Here is a 23121-nt window from a genome sequence, read left to right as displayed (position 1 = left end):
CAAGTTCAGACTCAGGAGAGAAGACTTAGCCATTGGTCATGCAACACATACAAAATGCAAACCATCCCAACCATTTTAAAAAGGAGGCCAAGACTTTGCATATGTGGGAAAAGAAGCTTGAATCTTAATAATGGAGGGTGTTCCATCCCCTCCACAACAGAACATTTCTAATAAAAGTGGGGGTTTTTATCACACAAAAGCCAACAAGACAAAGGACCACTCATGAAAGAACGACTCCTGGCTGCAGGTATTACAAAACACTCAAGATGGGGCCAGGTTGGGCTGCATCTTGTTCCATGCCCAGCATCAAGCAGGCCACACTAACTTCCCTCAGTTTTTATTACCTCTTGGAATACAACCATCATTGTACTTTTTGTGTGATTAGTATGGCAATTCTAATGTAGGGAAGATTAAAATAAACCAGATAGATTTTTGTGCTTTTTCTGTGATGACCAAAACCATTTGCACAAAGGAAGACTGCTCTCATGTTCCTCAGAAGCAGCTGGGTTATCTCAAGTACAAATGCTGGACTAAAACCACCTATCAAATGTGAAGAGTTTATTGCTGTTTCCACACATCTGAGGAGAAAAGCAGTTAAACATCTTGTTGAGCTCTGTTGCTCCTCTTCAGCAGCAACACCTCAGCAGGGCTGGAAATGGGAGCCAAAGCTACCCAAGCCCACATGCATTCAGATGTCCACATTCCTCACTCCTGGCTGGCACAGGGACAGCACTGGGATGTTGACTCCTTGGCTGCTAACTCCAGGAGAAAGGAAGAGGCAGAGATCATGGGGCTGAGAGGTTATTATGCTCAGCACATCCAAAGCCTGCAGGCAGGTACATAATATCTCCACCGGGTCACTGGATCTGTCACAGATCACCTTGAAACAGTCCCTTTTCTGGCCACAGACATTTTGCAATTCTTGTCCCTGTGCACACTTTGTGCTTTAGGAGTTCCTGTGACCCAGACTGAGAGGACAGAGTGCCATCTTTTCAGTAAGTGGCCCTTCCCAAGCCCCTTTTCTGAGGGTTTTTAATTATTTTGTTTCCCTTTTCATTCTACAGCAGAGGAAAAGGGAAGAACTGGACATCACATGCTTTGAATTGTATTCTGGTGGGTTTCACCTAGAGATGACTGAAGGATAACAAGCTTAATCCACAAAAATATAATGCTAAATTCTTTAACAAAATACACCTTATCAGATTTGCTATCAAAGAAAACCAACCTCTCTGTTCCCAAACTGAAGGATTAAAGTCTTTGTACAGAGAAAACAAACACAAAATTCACTCAGTAGCATGAGGCTGAAAAAAATTCCTGCTGATTTACTACACAGCAGTTTGCTTGTCTAGCCTTTCCAAACAGCAATCTAACATCAGTGTGAGGACAGCAAGAGGGAAAATTGCTGCCTAAGTGGCAGGTTTGTTATTGTTTGACAATTCTAAAGAGTTCACTAGAAACTTCTAAAAAGAGCATCTTTAATTCCCTGAAATTACTGATAATCGGCCAAGTGAATGGAGAACAATTATGAGGAAAATTGAATGCTTCCAAATGCCAATTTGCTGTATATCCTGAATTAATATTGCATAAGCATTTCTAGTCTCTTGCTGTAAAAGCAAAGGACTAAAATCCTAGACCCACAGGCAGTCTTGCATGGCTGGCCTCACAGATTTCTATATCATCGTTTTTGCATTTTATAATCATACTTAGCATTTATGTGGTAACTTAGATATTTAACCTATTTTTCTCTCAAACCACCCCCCCACACACATCTGTCAGGTAAACTGTTTTCTGCATTAAATGTTCAAAAATAAGCAGTCACACACAACAGCGTGAAGCCCCTAATACAGCCAGAGATATAAGCTGGCTTTTCCTACTAATTAAGTCAGAGCACACTTGAAGCCATTGTTGCAAAATACAGTCTTAGAAATTTTTTGTAATACAGCTATGCCAGCAGTTGGCCACGAAGTACAGTAAAAAGAATAAATACTCTGGGAAGAAAAGGGCTCAGAACATCCTTTTTTTTTTTAGCTGAGCCAAAACAGATTAGTTTCTGTTAAAGGGCCAAGAAAGCATTAGAAGTTAATCCAGAATTTTTGTCAGCCTCAGTTTCCTGGGTAACAGCTAATTCACTAGCCAGTCCCACAGGAGAACATGACCAAACCAAGCCATGGTGACTCAAAGAGATGCTGTCCATCCTCCTTACTCTGCACTTCCTCTGCACCAAGGAGGAGCTAAATCAAAAACCAAATGCAAAAAAAAGAATAAATTAATTTTCTCCTTACTATCCTTAAATAAAAACAACAAAAGATACAACAAAGCAAGACAAAACAAACCTAACCAAGTGAACACACTCCACCTACAAACAAAATGTAGGATATGGATGAATGAGAAACCTGGCTGCTGGACGGTTTGCATGAGCAACAGGTATTGGAGCAGTATATATAGATTTCTGTGGCAGACAGGATAGAAGACTACAGAATTGGCTGGAATGGACAATGTAAACAATGAGAGAGGATGCAGCTGGAAAAACTACACCAAAAAAATAAAAAAATAAAAAGTTAAGAGAACAAATACAGAAGGATCTTAAAATGAGAAAAGCATAGGTCCAAGTATGTAAAGAATCATCTGCTACACTCATTGCAGCACTACTGTGAGACTCCAAACAAGACTCATAACTCAAATCCTGAAGACACCCTGTGATCATCCTGTCAAACACCTATATAAGCCCAGGTACACCATGCAATAATGTCTGCATTTAGTCTTTTAACTTCTGTTGGAAATACAGAAAAATATTGACTTTAATTTCAAGACTTCAGGAGACAGAGAATCCATCAAAGCCCCAGGACTGTCATTTTTAAAGCTCCGCAATTCAGTGAATGTCTTCTATGTCAGACAATCCACAGTTTGTGTTTCAGGAAAGGTAATTCAAAATGTCATCATGCACTTACACAAATCTAACATTACACACTACCATTTTTCATTTTGTGATTAACACTTGAGAAATAACAAAAGTGTAATCATGTGGGATTATCTTTCCTTTTCATGTCTTTAACTTATTTTTGTTTCTTTTTTTTTCTTCAGTTTCTGGCATGGACCAGGTCTTAGGTTCTTCAGAGAGTTTTGCAAAGAGAAAGGGTGAGCGGGAGGGCAGCAGCAACTTACTCACTTTCTCTCATAGTCATACATCATTTACATGGGTCCTAGGGTAACTGTTTATACAGCAAAGTAACATCAAGGAAACAGTTATGTATTTTTATTTGTCCCCTGGGAGGTAAGCTTTCCCTGCCACTAGATCCTCTTCCTGCGCTCCCCCCTCCCCTGTCCTGGTTCATGCATCTTTGTTCTTTAATTCTTCATGCTTTCTCTTTTCCATTCTCCTTCTGTTTCTGATCACAGGCTGATACAAAGTGGCTGTCTCCTTTCTAAAATTTCCATGAGGCATCAAGTCAACCCAGATGCACCAGGTTCTCAAACTGGAAGTCAGCAAATGGAGACAGAAGGAAGGAACATCAAGTCACCAGCTAACCTCCTCTCAGGTTAAAGCCTCATCCCATCATGTGTGCTGAGCATCTCACATTCTGCAGCTTGATAACTACAGACAGAAAGCACAGAGCAAACAAAGAGCCTTCATCAGCAGCCCTACCTTTGACATTTCCTCACTTTTCATTGTTAAAAATGACCCTTCAGGTATTTTACAAGCAAATGACAGAAAAAATAGTCAAGGAAAAAAATCAAGGAAGGAGACACAGAGCAAACAGTTTACATTGCAGTGAAGTAATAAAATAGTTATTACTAAAATGAAATAAATATATTTAATTGGGCTGATCAAAAGGAAAATAAAACCGAATTAACCACACATATATATGGGTGAAAATTACCATCCCTCTAGCTAAAATTGTGACTTTAAGAAATTTTTCCAAGGAAAGATAATTTAAACACTGTATTTGGTTTAAATATTACATATACAAGGATAAAAAAAAAAAAAAAGAGAGAGAGGAAATGCAAAAAAAAGCCCCACAAATACAACTTTCCTTACAAAAGCCACTCCCTTTGATAGAGCATAAGATGAATTATTGGACTTAATTACTTACTAAACTTAATAAATTCTGTAAAAACATGTGGTCAATGAAATGCCTTCCTCCCACAGACGTCTGAAACTCTGATCCTTAAGGAAATTCTAACTATGTACCAATCTTATCTGCCTTCATACAGAGAACACTGAAAACCTGCTGCCCTAGAACTCAAGACATCTGCCAGATCTGAGAGGCATAAAGTAGAGAAAAATACAACATGGATTCACAAGGACTCAGTGCCTGTTAAACACAATTGGATTTGCAGAAAAACCTTGAAAGCAGATGTATTGAGAAGATATTTAAAACATCTGGCAAAATCTGGATGAGGGGAGGGTAGAATACAAGCCCACAACACAAGAGCAAATTAAAATACTTCATTAAAAATATTTTTCACCCTTAGTAAAACATTCCGACTTTGAAAAAGAGAAATAGAAACAAATGGAACAAAATCTCAGCCCTGGGAAAACTGAAAAACTGAACCTGGAATATGGTACATACAGCATAGCACAAATTGCTCAGGATGAGTGAATCTGATGTACTGCCTTCAGGGTCTGAGGAGTAATTTAATATTCTATTCATCCCATAATAGGAATCCCATGCAAAAAATTCACATGCACGAAATCTAGACTGCTAGAAGCTGGCTTGTACACCAGCAGCCACCCAGGCAAACAGCACATAAACAGCTGTGTGACAATGTACCCTGAAGTGACAGCTCCACGGCGCTCCCACGGAGCCGTGAATGCCCCACGCACGCAGGGCTCTCCTGAGGAGCTCACCGCACACACCCGGCCGCCGTGAGCTGCGGCGGGGACAGCAGGGCCTGAGCCCAGCACAGCACACACTGCCCCTCTGCCTGCGCTCTGGGGCACGCTCTGGGCACCAGTGACCCACAGCAAACCCAGAGCCTGCACCCCGAGAGCAGCTGCTCACTCCCTGCACCACTGGGCACACGGCTCAAGCGTGCACCGCCCTGCTGCCCCCATTTTCTGTGGGTTCTCTGGATTTGCTACCACCATGACACACTACTGCACGGCAGCTGCCAAGACACAGTTTAGGATAAACTTTTCAGCTAACAGAAGAAATATGCAGACCAAGCTGCAGTAAACAAACATTTATTGAGTATTTCCAGCTGCAGTTTCACTGAAGCTTTTTCACCCTTCACTTTTTAGGCGATATGTTTTTAAACAATTCCATTTTCTCCTCCTTCCCTCCACTGCTGCTTACACATGGCTTCTCCTCCTCAAGCTCCTGCAGCAGCACCCTGGCAGTGACCTCTCCTCAAGCTGCACATCCTGCTCCCCCCACCTCCATTTCTGCCTGTGCCGAAGCACAAAGCAGAAATAATATCTCAGTACCAGCACTAACTGCAAACAGATTTTCCCCCATCCTTTACGGGTGGAAGAACTGAAAATACTTATTACACTGTAATGTTATGTTTTAAGTAACATAACATAGAGCTATGGGAAAGCAGGATTAGGGGAAGACTTGGCCCACTTGTGTTTTATTACTTTAAAGGTGAACTTAAAACAGAGGTAGAGGTAAATCATCTACATGTACAATACTCACAGAAATATTGCCTACTATGTCAAACTAGAGCAGTAACTTTATTCACTCACTTAATGGATATTTCCCATGGATAAATGTCATGCAGTTCATTTGACAGGGCAGTTTCATGGGTTTTTCACTGCAGTAAGACCTTCATTTTTATTTATTTTTCCATGAGTCAAGAGCCCAACTAAAATTTTAAATAAAACATGAAGAGACTATAGAATGTAAGACCCTTGAGATGGAAATCATTGTGAAAGTCATGCAGTGTTTGACCTACAATCTCCCTGTCATCTAATGAAAGTCTTAAACATCAGAGCTCAAAATGGATTGGAATAGAAGCTAACATTTTTATATTTGGTGGAGAAAGCTTTCATGCACAGAAAGCCTCAAAAAAGTCCAAAAGCAGAAAGATCAAGTCATGACTTACCAAAAGAACTGAAAGACTTAGTTGTGTATTATATAAAGCTGGTTAACAAAGCACATGTGTGCATTTTCCAACTTGTTAGAAACCGATGAACATAATTTTGTTCTTCCATAATCTACTAAAAAGAACTGCTAGCATTGCTTCAAATATTATTTCATTTGAAACAGTTACAACAGCCCATCATTATTCTGTCTCTAAACTTGCAAACGCATCTCCTTTAATGGTCTATATGTGAGGGATGGTCCTTTACACAGCTACTCATTCCAGAGGCTGAGTGTGTATGCAGAGAACTTTCCCAAGTCCACAGGGAGCCAGGATACCCTGAACATCAGGAAAGGCAGGATGGCTCTAACACCTGCACAGTGTGTGACGGAACAGCATACAGAGACACTCAACTGCATAGAGCAGTGAAAACAACTCATGTGCTTCAGACCTCATTAACTCCACATCACTTGTAATCCTCCAGATCTGGGCTGGCTTTCAGTGCCACATGGCACCTGTGGTGCTTCAACATCTGAGAACACATGGCAAGAAAAAGTATAGCTGGTCCTTTGCAGAGGTTTACCCATTTGGGACCAGCACCACAAAGTGACCAGATACCAGTGACAGACCTAAGGCAGATGGCACTGTTTAACCATAAAATTGGTTAAACCCATTTTTATTTTTTTAGCATTTAGTTTAACCATAAAATTCCATCCAAGTGTCTCAAACCCAATTTTACTCTGAAAAAAATTTGAACATGCGACTTTCTGCATTAATGGCATATTGTCCACAGCACAAATATACTTCCCAAGAATAATTAGGGCTGTATAAGAACTTTTCCATGCAAAGTTACTCAGTAAGTAAAACTAAGAAACTGTTTGCTTGAAAAATGCCATTTAGCATTTCTCTTCCAAATCTGCAAATTACCTTTTTTTAAGGCAACAAAGGCAACATCCTACTTCATGATAATTTTTTATTTTTTTTTAATTTTTCATGTAATAATTTATTTTCACAGTGTGAGCTAAATCACAGGCAGAACGGGATTCACAGACATTTATTTTGGAACTGGTCAGCTCCTTTTCTCTCCCAAGAGAGATTAGCCAGTGCACCTAGTGTAGCCAGCAGTGCATTTCACTCTGAATAAACTGTAAAACAGGTCAGATGAGCACACCCTAAGGTGTCCAAGAATCAGACACTGTGTTGCCTTGAGCATTTAGCTCAGATGCAGAACCTAGAGTCTGTTGGTATTAACCTCATCCCTCACATCTGCTTTGAATCAGCTTGATTCATCAGAATGATGCCCAGCAATTGCCAAAAGAGTCCAATTTTACTTTCAGTTGTGAATATGAACAGTGCTGTACAGAGAACTGAATCAAATCCAATGCCTCAGGATAAGGTTTTAATGGTTGATCAAAGTTTGCTTCGAGAAGCCTCATTTCTGACTCACACGCACAATACTTGGAAGCTAATGCAAGCTTGCTTTTGCTGTCTCTGTACAGCCCTTTACCGTATGCATGCAAGCAGTAGTAACATTTTAACTTAACCTAAACGCCACTGTTTGCTTTTGTTTGTAAACCCACATGGTCCCCAGCTCCCTGTCTGCATATACAATAATTTCTACTTTCTGTCAATCCAAAACTATTGATAGAATTAGTTGCCTAAATCCATAACAGAGGCTAGAAACACAGACCTGGAACACAGCCCGAGTTCACATCCACTCCAACCCCAAAGTGCCCAGCTCTGGCATCAGTCCAGGCAGTCAAAGCAAGGTGGCACTGTGTCACGAAGAGTGATCCCCTCTGTCCCTGCAGTGTCACGGAAGGGGAGCTGAGCTGAGGGTCCCTGGCTGCAGAGTACTGGGGACACAGAGCCAGGCCAAGCTGTGACCACAGGAGAGCAGGTGCTGGGCTTGTGCCTCACTCTCAGCCCACAACAGGTCCATGGGCTCAAGCCGAACTTGTCACCTCCACAGCATCCAGTGCCAGGGGTCAAAAAAAGGAAAGTTCTTCTAAATACAAACACTTAATTCTCACCCTGAATGCTTCATCTGCCCCTAATGTGAACCCACACCATTCTGAAGTTGGCACTCAATTACATAACTCATTTAAGATTTACATCAAGAGATGGGTAAGAGAAACAACAAATTTTGGTTTTGTTTCAAGTATGAAAAAAGGCAATAAATTAATGAAAAGTTACTTCTCACCCACTCCTTTATTTCAATATCATGTTTCAGCCCTTTTAGGGCAGGACAGTAAATAAAAAACAACCCTATTCAACCAGTAGCCATCTGTCTCTCTCTTATCCTCCCCAAAGGAACATGTCAAAAGACACAGAATTTAAAGCAAGTTTTTTCCAGTAATCACCCAAAGACATGGACTATCTCCAAAACACATCCCCATCAAAAAAGAAAAAAAAAAAGTGTTAATGTGCTGCAAATGTAAGAAAGGGAGCAAGAAGATCCATTGTGAATTATGAACAAAAGCAAGCAACAATTCTCACACTAAAGTAAGTTAAGCAATAATAATAAGCAACAATTAATAATGATAATTAGCAGTAATAATAAGGGATATACTCTAAGTGTAATACCTTACAACGCCGGGCTTGTGATCAAAAATATCCACATGTTTTTCTGCGGGGTGAGACATGCACTAGCTGATGCACTGAACACACGGTAGCACCACAGACGGTGAGGCACAGAGCCCCCAGCACACACCCCTCTTCATTAGCCCTAAAACACCAATCCCACAAGATCAGCCTGCTTAGGACCAAGTGTGTAATTCAGTACATTTGATAAACTTTGCATCTTCTCCTGCTGGAAGATTTTTTGTGAGTAATTAATGTCAGTTGCCCACCCTGCCATACCCATTCAAACACCATTCCTGTTGCTTCAAAGCAAAGCAAAGCACAACTGGGATACCAGTTACTGTTGCATCCAGTGGCTCTGGATGTTAAGGATGCCTTGAAGCATACTGTTTTACCACATTTCAGAACAAGTATCTATAAATACTGCACAAGGTTTTTAGAAACTGTTGGGTAAAAAAATGTAATGTGTACATATGCCTTCATAGAGCAAACTAGTTCACAGGGTAGCTGTCTGTATTGTGAGAAAGAACTCCCTGCTCATTTCAAATTCATGTTCCTTTGCTTTCACTGTGCTCCTCATTTGCTTATAAGGAAATTACAAGAAACAGAGAAGCAATCAAGAAAATATCTATTTTAGGAGTTATTACATTTACTGATACAATACTTATTGATATGTGTGATGAAAAACTCTTTAAATAAACATATAGCATTTTCTCAATAGTATTAAACCCTTGATACCACAATATGACAGACTTGAGCAGCTACACTGCAATGTTTGATGGGATAAAATGGCATCATATTTTTGCATACACAAAAATAGAGTTCCATTAAGGAAAAAGTTTCCTTTCATTTAAAGAAAGGGAAACAAGCACCACATAAGTGAAGTATTCTGAGAATATAACTCTGATTTCCATAATAGCTTGTTGTTCAAGTGATCATTAAATCTATTTAAGGTATCAAATTTAGACTAATATCCAAACATGACTTCTTAAACAATTCCAATTCAACACTTACATTTTCGTATTATTATCCATATAATATTTCATATTATCTCTCTTGTACTATATTCTCCAGCTATCTGATACCTCTCACCAGGTATCAGATAAAATATCGTATTTTTATTACTTCTTGTTATTAGTACTTGTAGATAGAAGTCTTCACCATATGGAATAACATCTTGAAATGCACCACAATTACTCAGGTTTCCTCTAGAGAATCAGTAAGTTCTAAAATTTATTGGTTTCAGGGATATTTTTTTTTTAATCCTACTAGAAGCAACAGTATTTTGCTTGCTGGTATACCAAGAAGATTGAAGATATTAAAGGTTAATTTAGAAACTTAAGCAGTCTAAAATCTTTGTTTTTACAAACACGTCACAGTCTCATCAAAAACACATGGTTTTTAAACTGCTCAACAATCCCAAATTAACAGCAGAGCACTACACTTGGAGAAAACACCAACTGGAGATCACTCAAGTCAGAACTGTGCTGCACAAAGATCAAATTTAGCCTCATGGAAGAAAGCAGCACCTGGTACTGATTTTTTGATTCAATAACTCTGGCTTTTAAACAATCATATCCTTCACAGAGCTTTAGGGATAAAATGTGATAAGAATTCCTGAATGGCGAGAGCATCAGAAGGTGAGGAAACAGACTCTGCTCAATCTTCTCAAACTCCAATGCATGAGAAACCTTCCTTATTCAGATGCCAAAAGCTGAGGTGCAAGCCTTGGTTCAAGGTTCTTTTTGCATTATGCAACACAATAAAAGAAACCTAGGAGAACTTGACAAGGGAGTAACAGTGGAAGTGATGGTTTGGAAATCCTTTGTATTTCATTCCTGGAACTTCACTGGAATGACAGGCATCTGAACACCAGTGAATGAGACCAAGGAGATACACTGTGGAAACCTAAGTTATCCAAAACTTCACAGAGCGAGTAGAAAACCTCCCTCTGACTTCAGCAAGCTCTGTCTGTAAAGCCCTTATCTTTCATTATAAATGTGGATAACTTTCTCTGTATTTTGTAATCATCAATTTAATCCTAGCGATAACTCGACCTGATAAAGCTCCTAACATCTGGGTTTTGATGAACTCGTCTTTCTCTTTCTCCATTTCTGATCTCTCAATTCCTTAGTTCTTCAACATTTGAAAATATCTTTATTTCCATACATAAAGATGACTTGAAGTTGAATTAGGAGTCAAGGAGACATAAACAAGAATGAAAAAGTTTCTAGTGGCCATATGTGGGGAAGAGTGCTGAAATGATCATAATTTTTGAGACCAAAACAAATATGACCTCACCTGTGCAGCTCTTTGCCAACACACTAATATGGAGTGCTCCAAATTATGAAACCAAACCCTTACCTTATAAATATTTACATATTTATTCTTAGAATATACATTTGGTATTCTAGATAAATACTTGGATCAAATAAGTGAAGTGACTTATATAATGCAATTTTAAAGTACTTGAAATTCACACATTTATGCACTCCCATCTTTAAATGGTTTGTTTAGCACTGGATTTTTTGAATACTCAAATTGGAGATGCAAAGACATACAGATTGTTACAATGGACGCAAGAAACATCTCACCTGGGGTCACCAAACAACCCAATGGCTTAGGCAGGAGCAGGACAGATTGCCCCCAGCAGCCCTTCTGCCTCAAAGCACAGGACAGCATGCAGAACCTACCTCTGAACCATTCCCACAAATACTGCCTCACTACATGAGGTGTAAACATCTTTTTTAGCCCTATGGGTTACAAAAAATGGCTTTTGCCCAGGAAATACCAACTCTCCTTCTCTTATCTGAGAAAAATATCAACACATTTGAAGACTTGGATCGTACCAGTTTTTATCTTTCCTTAACTACATAAACCAGTCCTACCAACTCATTATAGACTCCAAAGCAATGTTTTCTTGTTGCTCTCTTTTGACTCTCTCCAACCTGTTAAGAATTTCCCCATGGCTGGCACCACAACTGGTCACTCCAGATTAAGTCTTCCTGCACACAACAGCGAGCCCACAACAGCATGTGCATTCGATCTTTTGATGGAAGAGCGCAATGCCCGACTGAACTGTTAATAATGCACCATATTGCCAGGATTCTTCTAACAGTATTGTGAACTTTGTTGTTCATTAGTACTGCCTTGCAAATTACCTTTTTCTTCCTAGATGCAGTGGCAGTGACCATCTCACTGATTTCAAAACCATTTATAAATGTATCAAAAGTCAATGCTGAAATGAAACGCTGTGCCTGAAACTCCATCTTAGTTTTTTATGCACTACTTTATATTCCAGTTCAGATTTCTTAAAATACTAAACACTCCTTAAACTAAGAGCCCTCAGAGACAATATTTCTTATGTCCTACTAATTTGTCAATGAACAACAAAAAACTACTCAGAAAGCAGAAAAAGAGACACAAATTCAAAGGCAAGCAAGGTCAGGAACTTTACTATAGCAATGAATTCCCAGTCAAAGTCTGCATGCATGCTCTTACCTGTGAGGAACAGACTTGTGCTGATTGCAGGGTAAGAGCACACTTGCACACAGGGAACCTTAAAGCAACAGCCACACTGCTGGGTAAACAATGATGTGAAGCTGCAGTGACTTCTTTGCTTCTCTGCACTTCTAGTACATCTTCACAGCCAGCTGTGCACCCACTTCATGATATTCTCATCTAGATTTTTTTTTTCATGGTCTGATTCTGTGACCAGAATATGAAATTGATGCTAAAAGTCCTGAGAGTCTGCTAAAATATATGATACAGATCACCTGAGCATATAATTCACTGGAGTGCACCAATACCAGCTAGCTCTTAGTAATTTCTTGAGCTCTCTGGCCAGTGTTCTGGGAGATGTTGACCCTCCAGCCTTTAGGAGAACCTTACAATTACCCTATATCTCATTTTTAAGGAACTGAAGCACCTACAAGACATACTGAAAACAAAAGCAGCTGTCTTCTAAAATGCACAGGCAACTGATTTGTGTCACACTGGCACAAAGCAGTACAATACAATCCAGGGTGGGAAGCTGTGTATGAACAATATGCTTGTACACCTGTCTGCTAAATATATCACTGTGGACATCATTCACTTTTACAATAAATAGTTTCAATAAGCAAATAGTTTACTTTTATTAATTTTATTTGTAATCACAGAATTACAAAGGTTGGATGAGATCTCTGGGGATTATTTGGTTTAATCAGTCCACAAAAAAGGACCAGGTGGACCAGGCTGTTCAGGGCCATGTTCAGTCAAGTTCTTCCATCTCCAAGCATGTGGAGATGCCACAATTTCTCTGAGTAGCTTGTTTCACTCTCCAGGTGAGAATGGTTTTCCTTATTTCCAACTGGCATTTTCCTTGTTGAAACTTGTGCTTGTTTCTCCAGCAATAATTTGCCTATGTGAAAAGAATCTGGCTTCATTTTCTCAATATTCTTCCATTAAGCAGCTGAAGAAAAAAGAGGATCTCCAAACCCCCTTATTTCCTTTAAGAAAAAAATATCAGCTCTCCAAACCTCTCTTATAATGTTTTCCAAATAATGTTATGTATTAAAAATGTCTTGTCACTGTAACTGCTGAAATATTCAGAGAGACTTGTTACACATAATCACACCAAGACAAATAACCAAGGGTGGTCTTAGTTCTTGAGCAAGCTAAATAATTTAAAAGGAAAACAAGACAAAGAGATGACCCTTTTCATAATATCTCATGAAGCTGAAAAGGGATTTTATTTACAATATTTAAATGCAGTACTGTGAAACAAACAACTTGGTTCACAGGCAGTGCACCCGCTGCTGAACTGTCACTGCCTGACATCCTGTCTTATCTGCCAAATTGCTCATTAGGTTTGGCAATTTTCACCTGCGCCTCCAGTTTCTATTTCAGCAGGGAATAAACATCAGTCTGCTTTAACAATCTTCTGCAGTGAGCTTCCAACCTCTTCCCAGAAAACACGCCAGCACAACACAAAAAAAGCCTTGTGTACTATATGCTTGAAAAAAAGATGCAGCTGAAGTGATGAAATACAACAAGAAGTTGTTTAACTTGGGTAAAAGAAAAGCAGTAAAAAAGAAAGAGCTAAATAAGAAACATAAATAAATCAACTGCTTGTATCTAAGAATTGTGTTTTCATAGTGCAAAACAACATGGGGGGTACGGGCCAGCCTCATTTTTGTTTCCATGTTTATGGAAAAATTGAATGGGAAAATTGGATTTGACACACACACACCCCCTCCCCGACATGCAAAGTACAGGCTGAGTGGCTGTGTTCGTGCATGGGAAAAGAGGGACTCCAGATGAATATTACTTTTCCAGCTGGACCTGATCTAGCTAACCTTTCTCTTGCTGGGAGAGGAGGGATGGTGTGATCTATAAACAAACAAAAGGGGTAGCATGGCAACCAGAACAAAGAGAGGAGGATCTCAGCAGGCTTCGAGCCCCAGCCTAATGCACGGAGCTGCTGCCTGGGAGCAGAGGGTGCAGGTGAGCGGCAGCACCAGGGCGCAGAAGTGCGCGGCCGCGCAGGAACCGCCGCGGAGCAGAGCCCGCCTCGACAGCAAAAAGCACCAGAGATGTAAAACAAAACGTCTCAAATGCTATAAACCAATTTCAGACGGAATACTGTTTTTCATTTGTTAGAAGTAAAATATTCACCGCCAACCCTGCAATTAGCTGGAAAATTACAATAATTACAGCAATTTTGTATCCCATCTCCAATCCAATTAATAGATATATGACCTTGTCAACATGTAATAATCAGGATCTGCATCTACCGCAAAACTGGATGGGTTTTATTTGCTGAATAGAACTTACACAGTAAGAAGATAATTATTTGAAATACTGAGAATACCATTTGTATGCTATGCTTCACTTCACAAGTTATAAAGGAAATACAATAAGGATAGTATTTCCATTTTCAATGTATATTTAAATGAAATTCCTGAAATAGGTATGTTTAATATGGGATAATATTACAGCACTGGGATTCTAAGCCTGTGGTTTGGAACATTTAAAACCAAAATATATCTGTCAACATTTAAAAAAAGGAATTAGATAGGAGAACATTGCTGATTTCTGATAACATATTTATTACAAATTGTTTAGCGTACTTTGTTTGTACATGTTTCTATAAAAAGTGTCAAAGAGCTATAATCCTTACCAATAGTTTTAGAAGTCTTTGGTATTTCTAAAGACCTTTTTAACGAAAGGTCTCAAACCCCTTTTTGGTCATCTTAGCAATCAGTGAACTAGACAAGCATTCCATGTATTTTCCAGAATGACACCAAAGATAAGTGAGCTGTCCAATATATCACTGAGTTTTATCTGTACTATATGATTTTGATGTGCTAAAATTCATGTATTGCATAATACACTGGATAGTGACACAAAGGAGAAAATATGTGTGCATTTACCTGCTCTAACCCCTGCTAAGTTGAGAACCAAGGAGGACAGTTTTTTGGCTTATGCATGGAAATGAGATGTGCATTTAGCAGTGACATACTCTAGTGACAGCAAAATGGAAGGGTCCTGAAATTCCACGATACTTCTTTATTCTGCCATTAATCCTTCCCTAATTTAATTCTGTGTTGAAATGAAGCATAGTTACAGCTTAAAAAGACACACATTCAGCTCTTTGTAAGCTAATTGTTAAATGCTATTCCCTTAATTTTACAGAAAACATTCCGGTACAAAACCCCTCAAACTTAACAGAGTGGTAACTTTTCCATTTGCATTTTACCTGACTGCTTAAACACAGATTTTATCCATTAAAGAAACACTACACCAAATCAATCTCCTGGAAATTACACACTGCTTCTTTTAAAGAATCTGTAAAATTTCAATGGACTGATAATACTAACTTCTGCTAAGAATTTTCTGGAGTGGAGACCCTATTTCAAAAGTTCAGTGAGCAAAATGATAGACACTACACATAAACGGACACAATGCCTTATCCACATTGTCTTGTTTGCATAGTACTTTTAACAACAATGAAAATTACACAGTAAATTTCATTCCATAATTTTTCTTCTTAATAAGCTCAAATATTCAAAGAACCTGCCTGAGCAAGAAATGCAAAAAGTAATTCCTGCTATGTGGTTTTCCAACAAGTGCTCACCACATTGAAATAAACAAAGTAAAGGGAGGTTTCTGGATGTAGTTTCTGCTTTTTAAAGTGTATTTTGTATTTTTGCAACACACTAAGTGCACATTTTAGCAGGTGTTTTTATGGAAAGGTGACAGCATAACCTAGCAACATTGACAGGTTAAATAGAAAGTGCTCCTATCTTTAGTTTCTTTTTACCATTTTGTTCATTAAATAGACCAGAACTGGCAAACCCAAAACCATGCAGCAAATACATTTGGAGATATTGATGTGATTTTCAGTGTGAGGACAATTTTAAACTGGCAGCATAGAAGGAGCTTATGGCTCCTAAAAGCAATTTATAAATAATTTATTAAAACAGAACAGGTTTGTTTACTTGCATGCAAGAAGCATTTACGCAGTTTCTCAGTTCTGATCAGCTTTCGATAAGGACAGATAATGAATCATTTTTCCCAGCAGCATCGATGGGTAACAGCACTTGGCATCTTTATATATTTAGACAAAACACATTGAGATACAGAGAACATTTACTCACTTGCACGAAGGACTGATGGGGTGACCTCAATTTCACTTGTTGCTTGGTAAGGCTGAAAGGCCGATGCCGCGTTGGAGCCAAGCTCACTGCCAAAAATCTCCGGGCTTTGTGTGCCTGTTGAGCTGGCACTGGTGCCATCACCCCCATGGTGTGGATCTTGCTCATCAAATACAGCCACGAGCTGCAAATGACAATTTAATCTACTGTTAAAAAAAACTCAACACCATCAAAGTGCCATTGCAGATCAGCATTTCATCATTTCTTCCCACCAAATAGCAAGAAGTGTCTATCAGCAGAGACTCCGATCAATGCCTAGACCACAACATCATCAGCCCAAGGAAAAGCAGACATTAAGTGGATACTACAAAGGGTCAACAGCTCTGATGGGACACAAAACTCATCACTGTGAGCCATAGAAAGAATGGCAACAAGGAAAGCAAGAGTTGCACCTTCCCCAGCAAACCACTTCATCTTACCCAGAAATGCAGAAAATGAACTGTGTGGATTGATGCCTGTGCACTGGAATTCAGCATTTGTGTTTAGATACCTCTATACACATCATTACTGCAGTCAAATCATGAGCAAAACCACAGTTTTACAGAATAAAAACATTCAAGAAGAAGTTATGTTGATACACACAACAAAGTTAGAGACAAAATACAAAGAAGTGTTATAATCACAGTCATCACCATCTCTTAATCTTTCACCTATTGATCCTGTTTTTATGACTTAAGTTGTGGGCTTCTCTTGCGAAATTTCTTTAATCAGATTTATAGAGATAGTCTGTATCTGTTTGACATCAACTTCTCCAAGAAAAGTTGAAATCTCAAGATCCATTTAGAACTTTACCAAGTCTCTAATTTAATAAATATTTACTAAATCTGTGTTTACTGCTGCAAGAAAAATAGGAAAACACCACAGTGATTTTTGATAAACCTGAGATATTTTTCCACTATAGATGATTTCATGCATTTGTTTGAAACAACTAATTTATCCCAATTTATCCTTGGTAACATACTGAAAGAGATAATGCTAGCTCTTATACACATTTCATTTTAGAACTTAATTTTCAAGATGAAGAAAGAAGTTTTAAGGATAGAAGCATTCTGTAGCCTGTAAATTACTCTATAATATAATATTTGAAAGACGTTTCCAAGAAAGCATTATATTCTTCTGTGCAAATTGGTAAGGTAAACAGAGCAAATCAACTTAAACCTATCCTGGTCTCTGCAAATTGTTTATTCTGTTAGCTCAACAGCTAGAACTTTATGTAACCAAAAGGCATCAGAGGTCATTTTCTCTTTTTTTTAAAGCAATTTCAGCACCATCTTAGCCAAAAGGTTTTAATAATAGTCCCTTTACTCAAATTTAACTTACATAAGCATCAATAAAAAAATTTAAAACCGCAACTCTAACTCCAAGTGAAAACCATTTGGGAATTCAGCTTTTGAAAGTACTCTTCAGGCATTTACTCTTTTTCACAAGTCATTTTGAAATTACAGAGAGTAGTAAACTTCTACCAATAATTCCGTATCTAATGCAAATTTAGGCTCAGGCATGCAAAAAACAGAAAGAAGAAACTAGTAATGGAAAAAGGATCAATGCTCTCTCCAGTGCTAGTTGAAAGGTAGGTAGCAGCAGGAAAATCACACTGCAGCTGCAGACAGCTGGAACATGTTTTTACCATAAAAGTCATTATTTTATGGTTGAGAAATCTACACACAAAAGAGATGTGACAACACCAAAATGTCAGTAGCTCAAGAGCATTGGAAATTTAATTTTCTAACACAATATGAAATATCATTGCTTACAAAAATATGCTTCTAAAACTTTACTCATAACTCTCTTACTGTTTTATAGCAAGCTAATTACCAATCTCCAGCAACTAAAAATAAACTAATCCACAAGTGAAAATCTGTAAGTTATTCCAATAAAAGACAAATCATTTAAGAATCCTAGCATGAAACATCAAATCTTTTTGTCCTTTGCATGTCATGTATAAAGATAAATCCCCCAATTACATTTTGTTCCTTTGAGGCTGATTGAAAAATATTTTTGATGCATGCAACTGCAAGTATTTTATATATATATATAACATTAAATATATATATATATATATATATATATATATATGCAAAAAAGGTATGTGCATATAAATCTCCATATATATTATCTCTGACTCTAAGTTGCCTCCAGCTTTTTGCCTATTCCAGACAGTCTACATCTATAACTTCAGAACATCTAAAAATGAATGTTTCTTATTTCAAGCTTAGCTTTTGATCTGATCTGTTTTTTGCAGGTATTCACAGTTTTGACAGCATCAAACCTTCAAAAGGCTTCAGTTCCATTAAAAGGCATACCAAGTTGTAACATTTTTTCAGCGTGAAGAAACACAAACCATGTTAGTCTTCCCCAAATCTAATTAGCATTAGGAACACAGGTTAGGAAGTTTGTTGTAAAACAGCACTACAATGGTACAGTAGCCATCTGGACTACAATAGCTCAATGCTCATAATCAGCTAGAAAGTCTTTGGGACTGGAAGACTTAATGCAAATAAACACTCTGGAATCTTGATTTCCAGACCCTGGTATGCCATTTTACAAGACTGTGAGCTTGTGGGAAACAAGGACAGCCAAAACATCTTGCACTATATTATGATATCAAGCATTTATCTCTGATTTCTTCAACACCCTTTATTTTAATCAAAGGATATTATTCAAGGAGAGGAATTGTACTGCTGGAGGCCCAGATCACACCTTGACTACGGTCCTTGCAAGAACAAGAAACAAAACAAAAAACTTTCAGAGACACCTAACGCAATGTGGAAGGAACCACAGGAGTAGGTCACTGGAGCTATGAAGAATCCATTGCTGCAGGAATCCACAGCGATAAACACTGCTCTGTGCCACGGAAAAAGCCTCTTGATGAGTCACATTTCAAGGCCACAGAGATGTCTTTAATTTGGCAAAGAATGGAGCACACATTCCTAGACCAGCTTTTATCAGCGTTAAGTCTGTGGTATTTTGCTGGACTTTAGATGTCAGATTTACAGCAAGAGAAGAGAACTAAGATGACTATCTTTTCTGGAAACATCATCTTTACTGGCAGGAGACCGCTTCTGTGTTGATCCTTTTCTTCTTTAATAAGAAATAAATGACTGAAGCTACCCTAATCTTTTGAGAATCACTCTATTATTTCCATACCTGAAATGAGCTGTGCCTTGTGTTCTCTATCCTTCAGTTTTAGATCTCATCACCTGCAGTGACCTGAGAAACTCATCATAACATCCACTCTTATGCAGAAACAAACAGAAGTACTGAACAAACCACAATGATGCATTAATAAAGAAAACAGCTACTGATAGCTGACCACTATCAGCTCTTTAAAAGAACTTCCATCAAAATTCTGTGAATGCTGATGCCATTTGGTTTAATTTTATTTTCCTTTGTGAAAGACAAATCCACACCACAGACCAAATATCATATCAACAACAGTTAATAAAAAATTATATTTTATCCACCCCATATTCCATGGGACCTCAACTTGAATGCCTCAAAGACGTAAGAATATGGTTTAATATGTTACAGTACTTTTAATCACCTGAGGCAACAGGACTATCTGCATCTTTCAATCACTGAACTAAAAATCTGCAAATAGGAAATAAAATCAAGCAAAAACAAACCACCTTGTCACCCCAAAACAAATTTAATAAACAACAGGTAAACTTAGATTGGCGTGCTTACATTTCTTATTGTCATATGGCAAAAGCAACAGGAAGGTGAGAAGTTTTACTACCATTATTTATCATAGTAAGATGTCACAGGCAGTGTCATCAGTTTGAGTAATAAAAGAGTTTAGTCCCTAATATTTGTATACAACATTTTTCAAGAAAAAATAAGTTTCAAATATTCATTAATACATTCAGATATAAAGACAGCAGCTTTGTTTGGATCATAATTTATGGAAGGTTGATCCCATTTCAGCAATGGAATTAAAGTCTTCAAATGGTCAACTACATAAACTACTTTTTTATCTTCACAATAAGAAATACAAGAAATTTTGTGTGAATTATCAACAAAAGATACAATTATTTTAAAAAGCAACAGCATTCAGTGTTTGATCAACAGCTTTTCTCTTTTAGAAATACAAAACTGCAGTAAAACTCAACCATTATCCCAGCTGTAAAAAGCATACTTGTGATAATTTGTGTATTTCAAGAGGTGCAAGGTTTTTTTTATTGCCATCCTTATCCTCTGAAGACAAAAAAATATAGGAGTATAGTTTAAAAATCAGCAACTTGATGCTCTTCTCTTTTGACTGATACAGAGTCTTTCCACACCAGACAGACAATGAAGGGAGAGTAACATTTTTTTTTTTTTTCTAAATATGTTAGCTGCATGAAGCAAATGCCTTATAGAGAAATTATTTCACAGCCTGAGATATCAAAACAAAGTTTTACTGAGGCATCTTTGTATCTGGGGTAGGAGGAAGGCATTCCAGCCTATGACTGCATTCTGCCCTCTATAACACCAGACTGTACTGAATTAATTATAATCCAGCATCTTGTTCTTTCTAAAAGAGAGGATGAGCTGCTCTATTGCTCTGTCTCCGATTCCACATATGATGTTGAACAGGTTATATTTACTTTAATAAATAAAAGGCAAGAAGATTGATTTATTTTAATATTGACACAGCAGCAGCAGTCTGCATTCCAACATTAATTATTACAATTTCCATCTATTCTAAAGTAATTAAAAATTAGTAAACACATATGCAGTCTTAATTAATAGACTAGATTAAGCACTTGAATGTTAATTAACTGGATTAAAAAACTATTTCCACCAGAAATGGCTGTTTATATTTTCATTAAGTACTACTATCACATAAACCAATTCATCACTATCAAATGCTCTGATCAGGTCATCTCTCTTCAGCACCAAACCACAAAACCAGAAATCCTCCATTTCAAAGAAATGCATAAAGCTAGAAACTTCTGCTGTATTTTTCCATCACTATAAGATTGTCAAAAAGATCACTTGAATTTTGCATATTCCTAAGAACTTGTCCAAAATTTGCTAATTCTTTGGTGATATTTATTGATTAATCTGATACTGGCTCATGGGTAGGGACCAGCAATTATTTCAGATTTATTTTAATATCAGTGAGGATTACAGCTCCATTCTCCTGTTAGAAAGACAGAAACTGATCCTCCGGCTTTCATACCCTCTGGGTTTTACAGAGGCTCTACACTTCTTATCCACTCTTTTTAACACTGAGTGAAACTGAAATCACTCACCTTTTTAGATTATTAGGATCCATTTTAAATATCTGGTTTCTTCCCACCAGAAGGACACTTAGGAGATCATTTCATGCAAGAATGTTCCTAATTTGTTCTGGCTGTTCAGTGGCCAATTGCTCAGCAGTTAATCTGCTTAGCAACACACAGTATCTGGATCCCCCTGGCTGAACCCTGCACTTCCTCTCCTGGTCTATACAACTTCCAGATGTGGTCTTTCCTTTCACAGCTGCTATGGTCTTCTGGCATTTATGCTCTCCTACAGGATGGCCGTCCATGGACAAAACTGCCTTTCACACAAGATGACATTTTTCTGACTCCAGGAGAATAGAGAGCATAGACCTGAGACAGCTCCAAGTGATGGAGCAGCTCAACCACACCTCTGGTGAGGCACCAATGGTATCAATGATTCTGGTTATCAGTTTATGCTTAAAAACTGAACCTTTTCACAGGGGACTTACGGTCCTTGAAAATAGATTTTGATGGCTCAAAAGAGACTCTAAAATAGAAATTAGCCTTGTGAAAATACCTTCCTCTAAAGTAGCCACTTCAAGCATTTCCTTCAACATCCGATGCCAGAGGGTTAAGCCCAGCCCTGTCCCACAGTCCCACTGTGTCAGTCTGTCTGCACTCACTGTGAGAGCCACAGGCTGCTGATAAGGGAGATTTCAACCCCTCTCACAGCATAGCCATACGTTTTCAGACACGCAGCAAGTGCCTGGGGAGAGGACACAGAGAAGGCTGGTAAACAATTTAAACATGGCATCCTTTCCTCACAAAAAGCATTTCTAGTCTCAAGCAAGACTGTACAGTGAACTAACAAGGCACCAACAGAACTGGCTACACACATCCTCTGCAAACAGCACAAGTGAGGGAGATGGAAAGAGAATATAAGCTCAGCTCTCTAGCAACTCTTGAGGACTGGCAAAAACCACTTATACCCAAGGCAGTCTATGTATTACTCAGTCCATGTTACAATGCAGAACTAAGGAGTAGCTGTTTAATAAGGCCCAGCAGTAAATCAGATTTCAGCTAATAGTACCTCAGACTCCCTAACATCTCAAAACACAAGTCGCTTCTGAATGAATAGATAAGTGTAAGGGAAAAAAAAACACATAAATTCAGGAAAATCTCTAGCAAGGGAGTAGCCAATTATTATTTAGAAATGAAAGAAACTAAATACAAAATCAATTCATAGGTTTTTCTGATAACTGAACTGACTTTAATAGCCCCATGGCAGACCCAAATTCTTATCATTCCTTGAGCTTCACTTTTCTACATGGCTCATTAAAAACCCATTTAAATATAACTACCACTTCAATGAGCTAGTAAGAGAAAATACAGAATAGGTATTTTCACAATAATACACTACTACCCACAGATAATTAAAAAAAAAAAAAATCAATTAGCAAAATAGCAGCATCTAGGGTCATTCTGTGCTGGATGTGATGTGCAATGTGGGCATCCCCTCTACAGACCTAGACATCACAAAGCATTTTTAAAGGAGAAAAAGGGCAAGTACCATTTCAATTTAGGATAAGCTGCAGCACAAACAACAAACCTCTATAATT

General features: G+C 38.2%; 1 protein-coding gene across 16 annotated transcripts in view; it reads right to left on the bottom strand.

Annotated features, from left to right (window-relative positions):
* PARD3 (par-3 family cell polarity regulator) overlaps positions 1 to 23121 on the bottom strand; it is a 395821-nt gene that overhangs the window by 277711 nt on the left and 94989 nt on the right. For all 16 annotated transcript variants that reach the window (XM_033520528.1, XM_033520545.1, XM_033520530.1 and 13 more), the window contains exon 2: positions 16254 to 16434. In XM_033520528.1, the coding sequence (XP_033376419.1) occupies positions 16254 to 16434 (181 nt within the window). The remainder of the gene's footprint in view (positions 1 to 16253; positions 16435 to 23121) is intronic.

This window comes from Parus major, chromosome 2 (assembly GCF_001522545.3).
Source record: "Parus major isolate Abel chromosome 2, Parus_major1.1, whole genome shotgun sequence".
In the NCBI taxonomy this organism is placed as follows: Eukaryota; Metazoa; Chordata; class Aves; order Passeriformes; family Paridae; genus Parus; species Parus major.
The sequence above is the reverse complement of the archived record's forward strand: the minus strand, read 5'-3'. Positions and strand labels throughout refer to the sequence as shown.